At 31.8% G+C, this 20,617-nt stretch overlaps 1 protein-coding gene across 1 annotated transcript; it reads left to right on the plus strand.

Moving 5' to 3' along the window:
* Positions 1 to 18,529: 18,529 nt before the first annotated feature.
* Positions 18,530 to 18,895, plus strand: LOC107425681 (uncharacterized). The gene has a single exon (XM_016035696.3). It carries the CDS (start codon positions 18,530 to 18,532, stop codon positions 18,893 to 18,895), a length of 366 nt encoding a protein of 121 aa, XP_015891182.3.
* Positions 18,896 to 20,617: the final 1,722 nt, after the last annotated feature.

Genomic DNA, 20,617 nt, shown 5'->3' on the forward strand with positions numbered 1-20,617 from the left:
TTTTATTAACGTTAATCTGGTTAATAAAATCAACATGGCCAATTATATCTGAAAACTTATTTAAAAAATTTATTGTTACTAAGCATATTTGGATCTTTATTTTTTCTTTTTCAATTTATATCGTAAAAGTTTACCAAGAACTAAAAGTTTAACTGATACTATTCATTTATCAAATTTAAATTTAAAAGTGTTTACCTATTTATTTTTTCTCATACACATATAATTTTCATACTTATTTAATTTGATCATGACCTACATTTAATGTGCATATCAATATTCATTATAGCAAAATTTTCAATATATAATATATATTATTACCAACAATTTATTTAATATATAAAAGTAAAATATATATATATATATATAATATAATCTTATAATCACATTTGTATATGTAAAAATATTTAAAATATGTTTGATTAAAAAATCATATATTTGCAGATACAATTTATGTCATATATGATATTATAATAATAAATATATATATTTTATTTTTTGTCTTCATATCCGAGATATATAATATTCAACTGATCAACTTGTTGCTCACTTCACATCCATTTAAAATATTATAATAATAAATATATATAGTTATTTATTATTAGAAAATATAATATATTTATTATTATTTTATAATGCTAGATTTTATACATTTTAAGATACATCCATAAAACTACAAAAATTTATATAAAAAATTACTTAATTTTTTAATCAATTATTATATTATTATAATAATAAAAACATATATTTTCGAATACAACCAATAAAAGATAAAAAATCTCATATTTTTAAATAGTTGTTTAATTTAACATTAATTAATATTTTGATGGGATCATAAATAATAAAAAAAATAATTTTTTTTATTAATGATTTTGAAAGAAAATTAGAAAAATATGAAGACAACATGCGGCACTGACTATTTTACTTTTATATATTATAAGATTTATAATTTATTAATTTTATAATTATATAAACTTTAATTTGGTTATTTCGCAATCTAAATATTATTTTTAATCCTTAATTTTTTTAACTTAATATCAATTAAAGTAAATATTTAATTTTTTCAATATTAGAATTAATTCCAGAAAAACGCCCCAGCATCCTGAGGCTTGCGCCTTGCCTCATATTAGTCAAAATGCATCATCTTAGATTTCACCTTTTGAAATATTGATGAAGATAATTACCTCGATTGGTGAGGTCATTTTTTACCTTCTCTTCTTAAAACTTGAAAATTACCATTTTGCCTTCACCTTTTCCTTGCCTATATAAATCAACCATTTTATATCCATTCTTTCATTTCTTCCACTCAAAATGAGAGACACCTCAAACTTTATCTCCCTAATTTTCGTTTCTTTCCTCTTCTTCTCCAAAACTAAACGGGCCACACTTAAATATTGATCTTTGTTTTGTTTTCTTTTATTTCTTCTCATCTAGTAAGTCTCATCTCCCTTTCTGTTTTTGAGTCTAGCTTGAACTTTGCCTCCATATCTCTTGTTGAAACTGAAAGGTGATGGAGTGTTCAAGCATGTTTCTTTTTCTTTGTTTTTGCTTGCATTTTTCTTAAAGTACTTTGGTAACATAGTTTCTAATACATTGATCTTGTTGCATGTGAAATCTAGTGAAGTATTTAAAGTGAAACTCATAGTTGTTTAGGAGCTAGTGAAACCGATAATTTGTTGGTTCTTTTGTTTGTCCTTTTATTTTTATTTGGATATTAAGGCATTACTTTGGGAAATTGTTGTTGGAATGTTGATCTTGTCTTGCATACAATGGATCTTTGGGTTTTCAAAACAAAGCATGCTTTACTTTGGATTTCCTTAAACTGAGAGTGTGCTTGCTTGAAGGTCTGATTTTTTTAGGTAGTTTCAATGAAAATTTTTGTTGGTGGGTAATGAGAGAATGGATTACTTTCTCCTCCACTTTTCAGTTTTTTGCTTTGAAGGTTACACACTTCATTTCATTGTTATAGGTGCTTGTAAACTTTGCAATATCTAATTTGATGTTTATTGGTACTTGGTTGTTTTCCCGATTCTCCTACTGAAATAATAAAAGTAAACTTTGCTCTTCTATTCCCTTTACCAATTAAAGCTTGTAAACAGTGAGAGTATTTAGATTTATTAAGCATTTTTGCAATTTACTTATATTTCCACTTCTAAAGGTTCCTTTTGTTTTTGTTTAGTATTTTTGTTTATTATTATTATTATTTTTTTTTTTGGTTTTTAGTTTCTCTACTTATACATTCCCAAAACAAAAGTTTCTCTCCTTATAATATTTTTGATATTTTTCAATGTCATGTTGCTTTTTGAAATTATTGATTGATAATAACTTATAGAATTTTTTTTTTGGATAGTCTTATGTGATTTATAAGAGCATTTTTTTTATTTATTTCATTTATATTTAGATTGCACTACATTGGCTAGTGACAAGGTAGAGTTCAAATACTAATGCTGTTATACTTTTAATTGGTTGATGCAGGCAATGAGGGCAAGATTTTATGCCACATGTCATCATTCAGCAGTTGATGAGGTTTGCATTCATTCTTAATAGCCCTTGACATTTAATTTTCCTTTTTAATTTCTGAAATTTCCATGTAAGGCTTACTTAGGAGATTGAAGACTGTTTTACTTTTACTTAATGCTCTTTAGTTTTGCTCAACTATTAAAGTATTTAAAAGGAAAATATTTATTGTATTACATTTTGACCAAAAACAATGAAAATGTGTTATTTCATAGCGATTGGTCAAGGAGTAGGACACCAGCTTGTTACTCTATTATTTTTAGTTCTGCTATTTATATCTCAAACAGAAGTAAGGTTATAGACACACTAAAGCATTTCCTTCAAGAGTTATCTCTCTGTTTATTTGTCACACATACTTGCATTATATTTGGATGAATTTAGCAGGATGTCAAATATGATGCTTATGCAACAGAATAAGCATGGGATATGTAGCTCATCTGCCTCTGGTACAATCTTAAATGCATCTTTTCACTAACCAGTTATATCGGGAGGCAACATTACGTATAAAGTAAATTTTTCTGATTTTCTTTTATGGTCCTCCTAATTTTGAAATGAAAACTAACAATCTACATTTTTGGAATAAAGATATAAAAGGTAATCTAAATACTAAAGAAGTTACTTTACAATTTGCAAATATGCTAACTAAACTTGGTTTATTTTTACTTATGATGTTTTGCACATCTATGATGTGTTTATTTCACCATCAAATTTTAACAATTTTCAATATTATGTTTGAATTGAGCTTAGAGGGAGGGTTGGAGGGCTCATTGTGTGTCTATCTAATATAGATGGTCAAAACACTAGAGAAGTTGGTTGACTTTTAAGGGTTGTAGAGCTAATGCAAGTACAAATATGGATTTTGGATGGAATTGGATTATGTATTTGTTATAAATATGTAAGATGCAAGTGCAAGTGACACAGCGCAATACTTATAATGTATCTATATGATTTGTGCTCAGGTTATTATTGTTTCATTTCTGATTGAGACCATGAAAGATGATGCAAAATGTGATACTGTAGCCATTGCTAGTTTGGGGCATCTTTGTCAAATTTAGGCTTTCGCTCTGCAATGGAATCGTTTGAAAAGAATCCATTAAAGAGAAATGACGATAACTAAGCTATCGGAGGAAGTCATTTCATGATTAAACCTCATATGCACATGGCCCCTCACAACCTACAAATTGGAAGAGTATATTATAAAAACTCATTTTATTAATTTGTAGCTGCTACATTTATACTACTAGGAGAGCAAGGAAAGTTGAAAGCAAAGAAAGTTTAGATGCACTGGAGATATGTGATATGAAACATGACTTGAAGATGAATATTTTCTATAATGGATATTGCACATTTTATCTTTTGGCAGACAACATTTTACTTTGACTATAATTTGTAGATTTTAATATTTGTACTTGGAACTTATAGCTTAGACAAAAATTGTAACTTGTGGTAATCTTATGGAATTATCTTGAATTTTTATGATTTATTTTACCTAATTTATAGTAACACATAAATGGTTATCTAGAATGATACTTACAAAATATTACATATGTTATAAGAAAGCAATAAACGAAATTTTATACAAATTGTGTAACTTATAGAAACAATGTAGATAACATTCTTATTATACTATCTTGGATTTTATAGCATATTTGTATTGCTTTAAAAACATATCAGTAAGTATTAACAAATGTCATCTACAAGACTTTTAAATGTTATTTTATGTATATTATAACATTAAAAGAATACTATTAAAAAGCTTTATAAAAGAGTTATTCATAGCATGTGACAAATGCTATCATAGAGGTCAGAAATTTAATAGCTTCTATTAACTTAACGCTTTAATAAATGCTATCTTTTCTCATAGATATCTTTTTTGCAATGCTATAAAAAATTACTTATGTTTTAATGCAGCCCCCACTGCACCTTGTTGCCTTCCCTATATATATATATATAAAAAGTCCTTTTACTGTGGATGAAGGCGCTCACCATTTAGTGAGCACCTAACGTATATACTTCATGGGATACATGGGTTAATTCATTTAACCATGTATCTAATAAATGATAAATGTTAGGCACTCACTAAGTTATGAGTATTTTCTCTCATCATAACATTCATTTATATATGTATATATTCTTAAATTATTTTGATATACCAGAATTATAACTATTTTGGTGTGAGTGTACGAAATCAATTCACTAAGCATTTGTACTCACCCCTCTATTTCCAACCTCAACTGGTTATTAGTGAGCTCTAGTGGGTGCCAATTCTAGTTGAGGAGTACATGAGCCTTGGATTTGAGTAGTGTGAGCAGATTGGTTATTTTGGAAATTTGGACATGTTTATATTTCAGATGTGTTATTTAGAGATTTTATGTATTTATTTGGACTCGGTGTTTTATTTTGAATATTGGTGATGTTAGATATGACTTGTATTATTAATTTGATTGGAGTTATTTTATTAAGTTACATTGATGTTAAGATATGTTGTATTGATAATATTTGATGACTTGTATTGGAAATTTGCATGGTTATTGACAGGATTGCTCCTGTTTGGGCACCCAAGATGGCCTTGCCTAGGGAAACACTAATGAATTTGCACCGAAAGTTTAGTGGGATATTCTTGTAAATTGGATATAACCCAAAAGCATAAAAGAGAAAAATAAAACACTTTTAAAAGAAATTGTGAAATCATAGCTATACCCATCAAGGGTTCCAACTCAAGAGAAAAATAAAAATAAAAATAAGCTCACATTGATAGGTTTATCCATCAAAGCATACTAAAAAGAGTAAATGAATCTAAAGATAAACAAAACAAAATAAATAGTAGTCTTATAAGAAACAAAAAAGAGACTACATCAGCATCGGAAATATGACGAAAGTGAAGATGCGATAATAACTAAATGTATGAAGGTGATGATGAAATGGTGTGCAGATACAATATGCACCAATTGTCAACTGAGGCCTAGGAGAGCAACTTTTAAAAAACAAAACTATGATACATGCTTAATGAGTGAATAAAAATAAAGTTTAGAAATAATTATGCTTATTAAAACATTTCCGTTAGGACCTTCTGTTCACTCATTATAAAGTCCCCTGTTTTGAAAAATGATTACCACAAGCTGATTAGTTCCCCAAAATTATAAAATGTTTCTTTGGTTCATTAAAAGACTTGAAATAATAAAATCAACCATAATTCATAAAATTTATTAATTGATTAATTGTTAAATATTAAAAAGCATAAGTAGCAATACAAATCTCAATAACCATAATTCAAATAATCATCAGTCACCTGTGTACCAATTCTATTACCAGTAATGTCGCATGACCACACTTAGCATCCTAAAGCATCGTAAAACCAGGATCTGACATCTAACCTCAATGAAATACGTGATCAATGGGGAATGGTAATATGGCACACATATCAATATCCATCATATCCAACAATTAAGATAAGGTAATGATATATAATAAATCATAAATCCAAACTTCCATAGTCTACATCTATTTATCCAAAAATATAAATTTTTCACAAGTACCATTAAAAAAAAACTATAGACACCCACATAATCTATATTCATATTTTTATAAACAAATATCAAAACATATTTCTGCCATAATACTTCCCCAATTATTCTAGAAAATAAAATAAAAAAATTATAAATCATGCAAGGCATTTATTACATAAAATAAAATCACATAAAATTTGTACTTTTAAAATGCAGTTAGTAAAATTAAACATATAACCCCAAATATTTTCGAAAAATAAAAATTCGCTCACAGTTCACAACTCAAACTAGCTTCTCCACTGGATTGCCTCCAATATCAGCTCCCGTGCCTAAAATAATAATAAAATATTCTTTAAGCTCAAAAATTATACCAAAGACATTGGATGCGTACTAATGCTCCAAAATAACTTTAATAACTTTGAAATTTCTAAAATTGAATACTGAACAGTCTAATTATACTATGAGCTTTAGATACTCGATACTTAAAATTGGATTTTTTTTTTCACCTGTAGGTCAATTCAATAAAATTAACCCATCCATTGGATTCCATTAACTCCTAATTACACTAATCCAACTTTAATTACATCTAATTTGTCCAATTGTGTCCAAACACAGTCTAAAACTAATTGATCAAAAGATGAAAAAAATTATCAAACGACATCCAAATTTACAAATTTTATAATAATGAAAAGCTTCTGGAATGGGTAACAATAATCTAAGCTCACTTTGGTCCAAAAACATCACCGATGCTTGGAAAACACATGAAAATTTAGTCAAACTGATGTTGATGAATCTCTCAAACTGTAAAGAATTTCAACAAACAGAGGGTGCCAATGGATTTAGAAGGTCCAAAATAGGACGAAGAAATGTAGGGTTAAGTTATAATAGCTGAAAAATGACCAACTTGCCGAAAACCCTTACGATCATCGCTGTTAGCTTTGGATGGCCAATCCCAGCAAGTTTTGGTGGTAAATCAATCGAAAAATTAGGGGTTTTGTAGCCAAACTTTGGGCCATAATGTAGTATGGTACTGTAATGCTTAATGTCGACAAATCATGTCGATCGATGAATATTCCATTGGAAAGGGTGGTGGAAACGGGTTGACCTAATTTGGTCAGTGCCTGTGCTTGAATTTCTTAAGGTTTTGGGGATATTTTTGGTATTTTTTAAATTGTTTATTAAAAACACTGTTCCCCATGTATCTATATATATAAACCCTTAGGTCATTAATAGATAAGAATCTGAGATTGATTTGGATATTGATATAATATTGATGATCAAAACTTCTAGAAGCCATAATCAGAATTACGCATGCCGTTAGTCTGTGAACTCATATCGATGAGCTATACTTCACGGTGTACCGATCAACCCAAACTTCTAACCAATAAAAAGTCAAACCTAAGGCTCACTCACAGTCTAACTAGTCAATCTTGGTCAAAACAAATAAAATTTAAATTCTAATTTTAAATTTTAGGACGGATCACCACAACCTACCCTAAAAGAAATTTTGTCGAAGAAATTTGTATTTAAGTGCTAGAAAAGGTATGAAAATTGACTCTGTGTTTAGTCCTTTGGTTCTTACGTAGCTTTCTCTACTGCATGGTTCCTCCACAGGACTTTCACTAAGGGGTGTGATTTTGGTATAAAGCTTCTGATTTCTATGTCAAGGACCTGTACTAGCTACTCTTTATAAGATACGTACTCCCTTAGCTGAATCTGTTTAGTCTCCAACTCATATAGGGGGTTCAATCTATACTTGTGAAATATAGACATATGAAAAACTTCATGAATCTGAGAGAGCTCCATCGGTAAAGTAAGTCGATAAGCAATGGCTCCAACCTTCTTAGTGATCTCATATGGTCTAATGTACCTAGCACTTAATTTCCCTTGCTTCCCAAAATGTAACACTCCTTTCCAATGCGATAGTTTCAAGAACACTTTATCTTCAATATCAAATTCAAGGTCCTTTTTTTGAAATCTACATAACTTTTTTGTTTGTCTTAAGCTACTTTCAGCCTCTCATGAATGATCTTGACTTTATTGGCTCTATATTGTGCATAATCATGACCTCTGTGCTGCAAATCACTAGTCTTACTCTAACATACAGGAGTCCTACACTGCCTCCTATACAAGGTCTCATAAGATACCATACCAATGCTTAAATGATGACTGTCACTGTAAGTGAACTTTACTAAAGGTAGGTCAGACTACTAAGTCCCCTTTAATTGCAGTACATAAGATCTCAATATATCATCTAAAGTCTATATAGTCCTCTCCGACTGCCCATCTATATGTGGGTGAAAGCAGTACAAAAATGTAGCTTTGTACCCAAAGCTATCTGCAGACTCTCTAAAAACCTAGATGTGAGCCACATGTCCCTATGTAAGATAATAGACATAGGAACTTCGTGAAAACTCACAATCTCCTTCACATAAAGCTTAGCCAAATCTTGCGATGAATAAGTCTCACAAATCATCAAAAAGTACATGAACTTCATGAGTTAGTCAACAAGCACCCAGATACGATCGTGACCTATCTGAGTACAAGAAAGCTTGAACAAAAAGTCCATGGGGCTATGCTTCCATTTTCATAATCGAATAGGCAAAGGTAGTAAAAATCCTGAAGGCATTTCCTTCTTTGCTTCTATCTACTGACGTACCAAACACTTGGATACATAATCTATAACCTTTTTTTTTTTCTTTTTTTTTTTTTTTATCCTTTTTCATCGATAATACTCTCATAAAGTATAATATATCTTGGTGCTATCGGGATGTATGGCATATACCGAGCTATGAGCCTTATCAAGAATCTCCCTTTTAAGTCCCCTATCTACTAGAATATGAAGTTTAGTACTCGGTACCATAACCCTCTCCATACAACTAAAACTCACACTTGCTAAACTTAGCATACTTTTGGTGCTTCCTCAAGGTATGCAACACTAACCTTAGATGTTCCTCATGGTTCCTCATGCTCTTCCTTACTCTAAGAATACACCAGGATGTCATCAATAAAGACTATGATGAATCCATCCAAGAACGGGTGTAAAAAACCCTGTTTATAAGATCCATGAAGGTTGCAGGAGTATTGGTCAAAACCAAAAGGCATCTTCAAGAACTTATAATATCCATATTGAGTCTTAAAAGCACTCTTAGGAATATCAGATTCTTTAATCCACAACTAGTAATAGTAGGACCTCACATCGATCTTGGAAAACACTGTCGCACCCTGTAGCTGATCAAACAAATCATCAATACGTGATAAGGGATATCAGTTCTATTCAGTAATCTTATTCAACTACCTATAATCAATACACGACTACATAGGGCCATTTTCTTTTTCACAAACAGAATTGGTGCACCCTAACGAGACACATTTGGTCTCACAAACCCCATATCCTACTAACTTTAGAAACTAAGTCTTCAATTCCTTCAACTTTGTTGAGTCCATTTGGTATGGCGGTAATGAGATAGGACCAACATTAGGAACAAGATCAATAGCAAAGTTTATCTCTCTCTTCATAGCCAACCCAAGAAGATCCTTAGGAAATACATCTAAGAAATTCCGCAATACATAAATATCTTTAAGCCTCACCTCACTGGCTTTAGTATCAATGATGTATGTCAAAAATCCCTTACACCCTTTCAAAGCATGTAGCGTGCAGCAATAGTCAACATCAAGCCTAATGTAGGAATCCTGCACTCTTTACAAATATAACCTTAGGTAATCCCGGTCATGTGAAGGTGACCTCCTTATTGAAACAATCCATAGAAGCATGATTGGCTATAAGCCAAATCTATCCCCAAAATAGTATCTAACCCTAAAGTGATACGAACCTAGGTCGACACGCACCTAAACCCATATTATATTAGCCCGGATCTCAATTAAGTTCAGATTTTAATGGATTGACCTCAATCCCTAACCAACCTCTGATTAAAAATCTTGGTATAATGAAGATGCCACAATAAATAATGGATGTCCTATTGATAAATCAAAACTAAAACTATCACTCTCTAATGGTGTTTTAGGTGTTTAAAGAGAACAAAAAGAAATTCAATCTGACAAAATAATTTTTGAATATTATTAAAGTTGTTTTCTTCCTAAGAAATAAGCTCTTAAATAGGCTAGAGTCATAAAAAAATAAACCCTAAAATCTAAAGCAAAAACCAGCCAAGCATGTTGTTTCCTAAAGGTGACCGAATTTTCTCTCTCCTTTCCTAGTCTAATTTTAATTAATTAATTCCCTTATTTTGAATTAGGAATTAATTAATTTACAATGAAAATAATAAAATAATAACTTTCTTAAGTTGATTTTTTCAGCAAATAAATAAATAGAAACCAAATAAAAGATTAATTTCCTAAATCAAAAAGTCAAAATTAAATTAGGAAACCAAATAGCTATATTTTTTACTAAGCTATCTTTGACCAATTTAAGCTCCAAATCAGCTTCCATATGCTTTGTAGGATGCCAAATAGGATTATCATGGAGTCCCACACATTGCCCTTGATTGGAACAAAGAGAAAATGTCAACTCAACAAAATACAATAAAGCCAGCAAGTAATACAGCAAAACCGGCAATCTTTCTCCCTTGTGCGCACAACCCCTTTTTATTTTCCTTTGAAGCTGTCTTGACTTGATTCCATGACCTCTTAAAGATATGTATTGAATCCATGAAATTTTGGAACCATTTCTTGCTGCCCGGAGTCTATATTTGCACGAAAAATAGCTATCAGGGTCCGTATCAAACTTCACCACTTGGATGATTAAAATGGGTCTTGTATCTTCGGGTATGGACAAGCCCTTTTGAGAATGGATTGCTCCCTGTATAAAGGCAGCAAGGCTATCCTTAAACCTCTTAGCTTGTGCCCTAGTGATCGACCTGGTCTTCATCCGTATCAGGTTAGCACCCCAACAGGTTGTCGATTATGCAGGTACAGGCAGGTTCTCATCATAAAGCTCCAACAAAATCAAATCTACTTCTATCTTTTGGTCCTTAATGGTGATCATACACCCCTTCCACACTTCATTCGACCATAATAACTTTTTTGTGGGTGTGGAAACTTCTATGGTCAAATATAAAGAAACAAGATATTTATCCACCTATACTACTAGACTACTTGATACAGAATAATGTGTAGCTCTAGGAATAAATAAGAATGCGAGTGTCAACCATGAGAATCAATATCATATCTATAACCGTATCAGGTGTGGCTAGAGCCTACATCATTAAAAGGACTGCCTTTAACTAGTGGTCATCCCCATTTACCATTGCTAGAACCTCTAGATGCTACTGGTGCTTTAGTCCCAGAAGAACTAAGGTCAACTTGTCACGCCTGAGCACCTTATTTGCCAACACCACTAGATTGCTGTTGACAGTAGCTAGAACCATTTTGCTTATAAGGATGGCTGAACCTAGGAGCTTCTATACCACCAAACAGAAAAGGTAACTCCCATTTAAAATGACCACACTGCCCACAATGCATACATCCATCACCTCTCTGGTACATCCCTAAGTAGAAGCTAAGAGCTCATGAATAGTTAGATAAACCACCAGAATGACATCTGAATGACAACTGAATTTCCCAAAAAGGCAAAACCATCATAATTACTAGTAGACTGATAGCTGGTACTATAACTGTGAGTACCCCATGAAATTTGCTACTACTAGCATTGTGTTTCCCTGCTCTAACTCTATCTTTTCTAGATGTCCCAAAGCTGAAATTGCCTTTTTTGGATGACCCCTAACTAGGAGCATCCAAAGCCCTAAAAATTGTCATCAAGGCTTACGTATCTCCATTTGAGCCTCAAATTAAAAGCGGCCTCTTACAAAGCCTGATAAGTAGGATGGTAAGCTCTTGAGACTCCCTTAGCAATATGCTCACTCAACCCATTCAAAAACCTCTGCTTCTTTATGGCATCATCAGTAATCATGAAAAGTCCAAATTGTAATAGCTCTCTAAACTTTTTCTCATACTCTGCAACAGATATGGTCTCTGAGTCAATCTCTTCAAACTTCAAACTTTGACTCCCTATAGGCTGGAGGACAAAAATCAGCATCAAAGGCCTCCTTGAATTGCTCCTATGTGTGATCCCGTATTTCTCGCTCACCTACCTCACCAAGAGCGAGCATCACCCTTCAAAAAGAAACCCACGAGCCTAACCTTGTCCTCATTAGGATACTATATGCCCTCCTTCAAAGTCTTCTCAACTACAGCTAACTAAACCAATGCTACTAATGGACTAGTGGTGGTTTCAAATGCCATTACACCCAACTCTCTAGCCTGCTTCATTGTGGGGCCCAAAGGGCTCGTATGCATACCCCTCGCTATAGTTTCAACCAAATGCTCTATGTGCTCAATCCTTATAGTGGCCTCACCCATACCCTCAACTAGCTCCTACTTATGTCTAAGTCTACAATGTCTAGAAGACATCTTTGGATCTAAATAAAAAAAAAAAAAAAATTCAACTCAAAATGATATTTAGCCCAAATTAAATAAAAGAATAAGAAAATGTCAATGAAGTAGAAACAATATCGAAAGGCTACGATGCACATAACAATGTGAGTCCACAGGAATCAAGAAAACCCTATGCTCTGATAAAAAAATTGACAAGACTGCTCCTGAGGCTCTTTCTAGGCACTAAGATGATCCTGCCTAGGGCAACCTCATTAAACAAGTACTAAGAGTTCAGTGGGATCCCCTTGTAAATTAAATATAATCCAATAGCATAAAAGAGAAAAAAAAATGGTTTTAAAAGAAATTCTGAAATCATAGTCATACCCATCAATGATTCCAATTCAAGAGAATGTACATATTAGGTCAACCCACCAAAGCATACTAAAAGAAGTAAATGAGTCCAAATATACACAAAATAGAGTATGTTTTAAAAGAAATTCTGAAATCATAGTCATACCCATCAATGATTCCAATTCAAGAGAAAGAAAATTAGAAATAAGTGTACATATTAGATCAACCCACCAGAGCATACTAAAAGAAGTAAATGAGTCCAAATATACACAAAATAAAGTGTATAGTAGTCTCATTATGAAACAAAAAAGAGACAATACATCAGCAGTGGAAATACGACAAAAGTAAAGATGCGATAATGAAGAAATGCATGAGGGTGATGATGAAATGGTGCTCAGACACAGTATGCACTAGCTGTTAGCTGAAGCCTAAAAGAGCAATTTAAAAAAAATAAAACTATGAGATAAGTTCATTAAGTGAATAAAGATAAAGTTTAGAAAATAATTATGCTTACTAAAACATTTCCCTCAAAACTCATTATAACATCCCTTATTTAGAAAAATGATTTTACCGAAATCCAATTAGTTCCCCAAAATCATAAAATGTTTTTTTGGTTGATTAAACGATATAAAATAATAAGATCAAACCATACTTCACAAAATTTATTAAACGATTAATTCTCAAATATTAAAAACCAAAAGTAGCAATACAAATCTCAATAACCATAATTCAAATAATCATTAGTCATTTGTGTACCAATTCCATTACCAATATTGTTGTATGACCATACCTAGCGTCTTAATGTGTCGCAGAGCTATGGGGGGGGGGGGGGGGGGGCGGGGAGAAATTCTTTTATGGTCCTTAGGGGTCCTAAGGCATCAAAGAGCTAAGACATCATATCCAACTTCAATGAAACACATGATCAATGGGAGATGGTAATAAAGCATACATACCAATATTCGTCAAATCCAACAACTAAGGTAAGGTAATGGTACATAATAATTCATAAATAAAAAATTTCATAGCCTATATCCATTTGTCCAAAATATAAATTTTCCACAATTAACCTCATATAATAACTATAGATACCCACAAAATTTATACACATATTTTTATAAATGAATATCAAAATATATTTCTGCCATAATACTTCCACAATTATTCTAGAAAATAAAATAATAAATCATGTAAGACATTTATTGCAAAAGTAAGATCATACAAAATTTGTACTTCTAAAATGCAAATAGTAAAATAAAACATATATATAACCCTAAACGTTTTCGAAAAATACAAATTCATTCATATATCACAACTTAAATTAGCTCCTTTGCCGAATTGCCTCCAATATCAGCTTCATTCCCTAAAATCTGAATAAAATATTCCATAGGCTTCAAAAATAAAAATGTGTACCAATGTCCCAAAATTACTTCAATAACTCTAAAATTTTGATACCGAATAATCCAATTATACTGTGAGCCCTAAATATCTAATACCTAAAATTGGGATTTTTCACTTTGAAGGCCAATTTAATAAAATTAAACCTTCCCTTGGATCCCATTGACACCTAATTACACTAATCCGACTTCAATTTCATCCAATTTTTCCAATTATGTCCAAAGATAGTCCTAATTTACTCGGTATTAAACTAATCGACACAATAATCGAATAAGTATCAAACAAAATCCAAAATTTACAAACTTTATGTCAATGATAGTCTTTTATATGAGTAATAAGAATCTAAGCTCATTTTGCTAAAAACATCGCTGGTGGTCAGAAAACACATTGAAAAATTCGATTAAACTTGATGTTGAAGGATCTCTCAAACCATGAAGAATTTCGACAAACGGATGGTGCAAATGGATTTAGAGGGTCCTAAATAGGGGGAGGGAGTATGGGTCGAGAAAAAATGGCCGCCGACTGTAAATGGCTAATCTTGGTGCATTCGACTGTGGATTGATCGGAAAATTGAGGGTTTTGGTCATTGGATTTTAAGTCACAAGGCAATATGGCACGTGTAATGTTTAATGGCTAGAAATCATGTCATGATAGCATAGATCTTATTAGAGGGGGTGGTAGAAATGGGTCGACTGGGTTCAATCTGCCTGTCTATTTGAATTTATTTTAGGGATATTTTTGGTATTTTTTAAATTATTTTCGAAGGCATGGTTCCCTATGTATGTATAGACTCTTGTCACTAATAAATAAAAATCTGGGATTGGTTTAGAAATTGATATAATATTGATGAACAAAACTTCTCAGGATTGTAATTTTTAACCGTAACTCAGAATTAGGTATAATGTCAATACGTGAACTTGTGTGTGTGAGCTTTTTGCCACGGTGTACTAGTCAACTCAAAATTTTTAACCGATAAAAAATCAAACTTAAGGCCCACTCACAGTCTAATTATTCAATCCCGATCAAATCAAATAAAATTTAAATTCTAATTTTAAGTTTTGAAATGGTCATCACAACTAAATCCTTCCTATATGGAGGGAATTGATGATTATATGAATAGTTTTAAGTAAAAAGGGTATGTGGATGGGATTTGACCATTTAATAATGATAGGATAACTAACATCATTGTGATGAAATATTTAAAATGATTGAGTCCTAATAGAGTGATTAAAAAAAAGAAAAAAGAAAAAAGAAATGTGATATCTTTTGGAAAAGAATATAATTTTTGTGCAACAAATGTTTTAAAAATTTCCAAACCAATATTTTTATAAAAAAAAAAATTATTGGCATTGAAAATGTTGATTAAAAAGGAAGGATTTTTTTTTTTTTTGAGGTTAGTCATATTATAATCAAAATTTAATGGTTAAGAAACTACTCGATGGAATTTATCGAAAACAAAAAGATTTTTTATGCCAATGCTCCCTGAATTTTTAGGAGATTTGCAAATTACCCCTTGTGTTTAAAATTCACTATCTATACCTTTTGAACTTATAGAAGGTTTGCACTTATACCCCTGACCTTAACTCCATTCACTTTCCCATGTTAAGTATTATGTGCAATACACATGACCTTTTTTCTTTCATGAATTCAGGGGTAAGATTGTCATTTCAACCTCTTCTTCTTTTTAATTAAAATAAAAATAAAAAAATAAAAAAATAAAGAAAGGTCTTCTTCATTGCTTGCCAATTTGTAGGGAACTAGAGAGAGTCATGGAATTTGAAGAGAAAGAGCAACTAGAGATAAGAAGCAGGAAGAAATTGAAGAAGCTAAAGTGGAGGACATGGTTTAGAAGATGTGGAATCTAAGTTTCAATATGTTAAAATCAAGATAACATATACAATTTTTTTTTTCCATGTGATTTTGAATTTTTTTATGTGGCTTTTTTTGTTGGATTTTGCTTTTGGGTTTTAATATGGACAAATTTTTATTTTTCTTGATTAAGATATAAAGTTGTTTTTCATGGGCTATGGTTGTGTTGGATTTATGCTTTTGGAGCAAGCAATCCATTTATCAGAAGCATTAGTTGATAATGGACCATAGGATCCTCAAACTAGCTTATTAAATGATAGAGTTTGTTTAGCTGGTTCTTAAAATACAAAGAGCCCATTAATTGGCCTCAAGGTGTTATGAAACCTTAAAAGGATTAGAGTTAGCAGTCTATATGTAAACTGCTTACTACCCTCCAGTTACATAAGGTTTTACGTATTATTTTTAGAGATTGAGAATTTCAGTAGATAATCAAATACCTTGAGATAAAAACATAAACTATGAGATTTCAAAGTGTTTTTTAGATTAACGTTCTCATTTCTTTCGTGATCAGGTGCGCCCACACATAGATCTGTCACATAAAGAATAGTTTTGAAGGTCTTATGGATTCAAAAAGAAATTTTCTTCACTATTATAAGTTAGTAATGGATGATAAAAATATATCTATTACATATTATATTGAACTGTGTGGTTCTTAGCTTTTGCTGTATTATTCTAATAATTGATATCAGAGCACCGGTTGAATCGGTGTGTGATAGATTGAATCCATAATTTAAATTTTATATATATATGACGTTTATTAGATATATTGCACCTAGGGGTTCTAATATTCATATTATTTATAATTTATATTTAACTGTGTGATTCTTAGCTTCTGCTGTATTATTCTAATAATTGATATTAGAGCACCGGTTGAATCGGTGTGTGATAGATTGAATCCATAATTTAAATTTTGTATATATATGACGTTTATTAGATATATTGCACCTAGGGGTTCTAATGTTCATATTATTTATAATTTTGGTATTATGCATGAATGATTGGTTTTTTGCCTTAATCCATACTAGATTTTTGCTTGTATTTTTTTTTTTTTGGGATGTAATAAGGAGGCTAATCATAAGATTAGGTTTCCTCCTTGATTTATTTATTTTTCTAGAATTTTTTTTTTGGTAATAAAATTGGATTTTAGGAAAAATATATGTAAAATACCCAAAAGAAAACATGCTGTCGTCAATGTTCATCAATTTTCAAGCCTATATGGAGATTAGTTTTGAGCACAACCACCATAGACGGATAGTACACAAAGTGGTAAAGCCAACAAGAAACCGGAATGGCATTACAAGCTGGAAGAGGCACTCACATGCGCCACTGGAAATGGCTGCAAGTGAATCTCACTAGCTTGGTTTCCTTAAGTATGTGAGGGCATGTGTAAGGTCCATTTAGGTTGATTTTCGGTAGGTAGATTCTTCTTATGATGGATCACCTATCTGTAAAGTTTCATGGTAGCCGGAGTTTTGTACGGCCACCACTGATGTTTTCAGTGCTTGAGTTCAACAAGGGGACATGCTAGTATTTTGTGGTTTTGGGTTTAAAACCCTAAAAAGCCAGTTCTAGCTTGGTCCACACCCCATGGACTTGCAAGATCTGGAGAAAGGAAGAGGAATGGGCCAAGAAATCATGTTTGGACTAGTTTTTTATAATTGTTTAAATTATATGGATATAACATGTTTGTATGGCATATAGAATAGGTGGTGTCGTATTAATGCATCATATGATATATGTATGTATATAATAATATATATTTTAGATTATATTATTATGGAAAATCCCTAAATTAATCTGATTGCAAAATATTGAATGGGTGAAGGTTAAAATTAATTTAATTAATTTAAAACCTATGACCTCCATTAAAGGTCTAATAATAAAATATTTATATGATGCCCCAATGGATAAACATAATTGGGTTTTATTGGATTGGACCTAAATTAATTTCAAAATCTTAATTATGTTGTAGGGCATATAGAATAGGTTTTTAAGAAGTTTGAGACCCACCTCACATTTCTTGGGAGCTGACTTAGTAGAACATTAGACATATCATGTTTACAGTTTAGTTTATAATGGAAACTAAATTATTGTTATAATAAACATAAGAAATAAGTAGTTAAGGGATCTGCATATTTTTACATTTGTAGTGAAAGTTACATGTTAATATATGTGCATTTTTTTATTTTCAAAAAATATCAAATCTAAATCCCTTAGTTATGATCTTGAGTTAAAAGCCTATGGATGGAAATGACTATGAAAAATAGAAAATCAATCTTTTTATTATCCTTGAGTTTGAGAGAATCAAGTTTGTCCTAACAACTCCAAAGCCCTAAGAACCTGCTGCAAATGCATCTGAGGAAACTAAGATAATATATGCAGATTAGCAACGAACGAATACTATAGTTCACTGTTATATTCTTATCAAAGTTGCCAGTCATTTGTAGAAGCAAATAACCAATCTAGAAGATGCATTAGAAATCATCAAGATTCTAGATAGGATGTTTGCCAAAAGCAGTAGTACTGCTAAACAAACAGCAATAAAGGCACTAATGTACTCTTGTATGACTGGAGGGAATGTCCAGGATCATTGTCTCACGGTGATGAGGCATTTCAGTCATACAGAGCTGATGGACGTTAAGTTGGATGAAGAGGTGCATACCAATATGATCTTAGAATCTCTACCTGATAGTTGCAATCAACTGAACTATAATATGCATCATATGAAGCTTTCTCCTATTAAGTTTATGCACCAGTTTGAGAATGCTAAAATGACTCTCGTGAAGCCAGCAAGTGCATATCATGCTAAAGGTTCTTCTAAACTTGAAGGGCAACCTAAAGGTGGTAAGAAGAACAAAAAGCAGTAATGAGATCTAACCAGTTGTAATGAAGAAACTGAAAGGTAAGTGCTTCTAGTGCAATCAAAAGTGTCATTGGAAAAAGGATTGTTCTAAATCAGGTATGTGTAATTTACATGTAGTTGAGGCTTTTTTAGTGGGGAATTACAATGATAAATAGATCATCGATTTAAGAGCTACTAACCATGTTTGTTTCTCTTAGCAGTGGTTCAAACAAAAGAGCGCGGTTAACAAAGGACAAAGAAGCTTGAGGTTGGTAAATGGGGAACATGTCTTTATGATGGTAATAGGACTAGTGGAGTTATCTTTTTATAATAAAACTTCATTTTTGCTAGGCTATTTATTTGTTTCGACTTTTAAGAGGAATTTGGTTTTTGTTAGTTGTTTATTTACATGGTTTAACAAAACAATTTAATTCTTCAGTTTCAATTAAAAGCAATGGTACTTTTATTGGTTCTGGAAAATTGAAGGTCTTTATTTTTTATCTCATTTGTCCTATAATAGTAATGCTATTGAAAATATAGATGATGAGCAACTTCCCTTATCTATGAAAAGAAGAATGTTGAATGAAATCTATCTTTCACATTTGCAATTAGGTCATATTAACTCTAACAGGATTCATGGTTTGGTTAAGATCGAAATTTTTAATTCCTTTATCTTTGAATCTATACCAGTAGTGCATCTTGTTTGGAAGGTAAAATGACAAAGAGGCCTTTCAAAGCCAAAGGAAATCGTGCCATTGTACAGTTAGAATTAGTGCATACTGATGTATGCAGACCAATGAGTTTTCAAGATAGAGGCGGGTTTGAGTATTTTATGATGTTTATTGATAACTACTTAAGATATGGTTTTGTTTACCTAATGCACCATAAGTTTAAAGTTTTTAAAAAATTTTGAAAGTATAAGACTGAGGTAGAAAAGCAATTAGGATTCCATATAAAATAGTTTCGGTCTGATCGAGGCAGTGAATACCTATCTAGTGAGTTCAAGTCTTTCTTGGCTCAAGAGGGGATAGTTTCTCAATTGTCATCCTCTAGAACACCTCAGCAAAATGGAGTTGCTGAAAGAAAAAATAGGACTCTTTCGGATACGGTGAGGTCAATGCTTACTTATTTATCTTTGCCTGATTTGTTCTGAGGATATACCTTAGAAACAGCTATATAAGTACTGAACTTGATTCTGTCGAAATCTGTTTTAAAGACATCCATAAAATTATAGAAAGGGCACAAATCTAGTTTAAACCATATTCGGATTTGAGGTGCTCAGGCACATGTCTTAGCATAGAAATCTCAAAAATTGCAATCTAGTACAGAAGTGTATGTGTTTATAGGCTATCTTAAGGGAACGAAAGGTGAAATCTTTTATAATCCACAGGAAAAGAAAGTGATTGTAAGTAATCATACTACTTTCTTAAAAGAGGATTATATGATGAATTTGAAACCTAAGAGTAAGGTGATTCTTGAAGAGCTTGACTCAGTTCGAGATCCAATGAAAAATCTTGTGCCTACACTTCTATTTCTTATGCATGTTCAAAGAGGAGAAAATCTGCAAGAAGTACTAAAGGTGAACAAGCACAGGAACCAATTCAGGATCGAACTCAACAGCAAGAAGAGGATAATGAAGAGATTGATGATCCACCACCGTAACCACAGAACTTGGATCCTTTTGTACATGTACAACAGCTAGAGTGGTAAACTCATAGTGGTGGAGTGATAGATAAACCTACAAGGT

Source organism: Ziziphus jujuba, chromosome 7 (genome assembly GCF_031755915.1).
Source record: "Ziziphus jujuba cultivar Dongzao chromosome 7, ASM3175591v1".
NCBI classification, from domain to species: domain Eukaryota; kingdom Viridiplantae; phylum Streptophyta; class Magnoliopsida; order Rosales; family Rhamnaceae; genus Ziziphus; species Ziziphus jujuba.

Bases quoted from the DNA above. Each gene is read 5' to 3' on its own strand.
- LOC107425681 (XM_016035696.3), top strand. From the start codon at position 18,530: ATGTTTGCCAAAAGCAGTAGTACTGCTAAACAAACAGCAATAAAGGCA.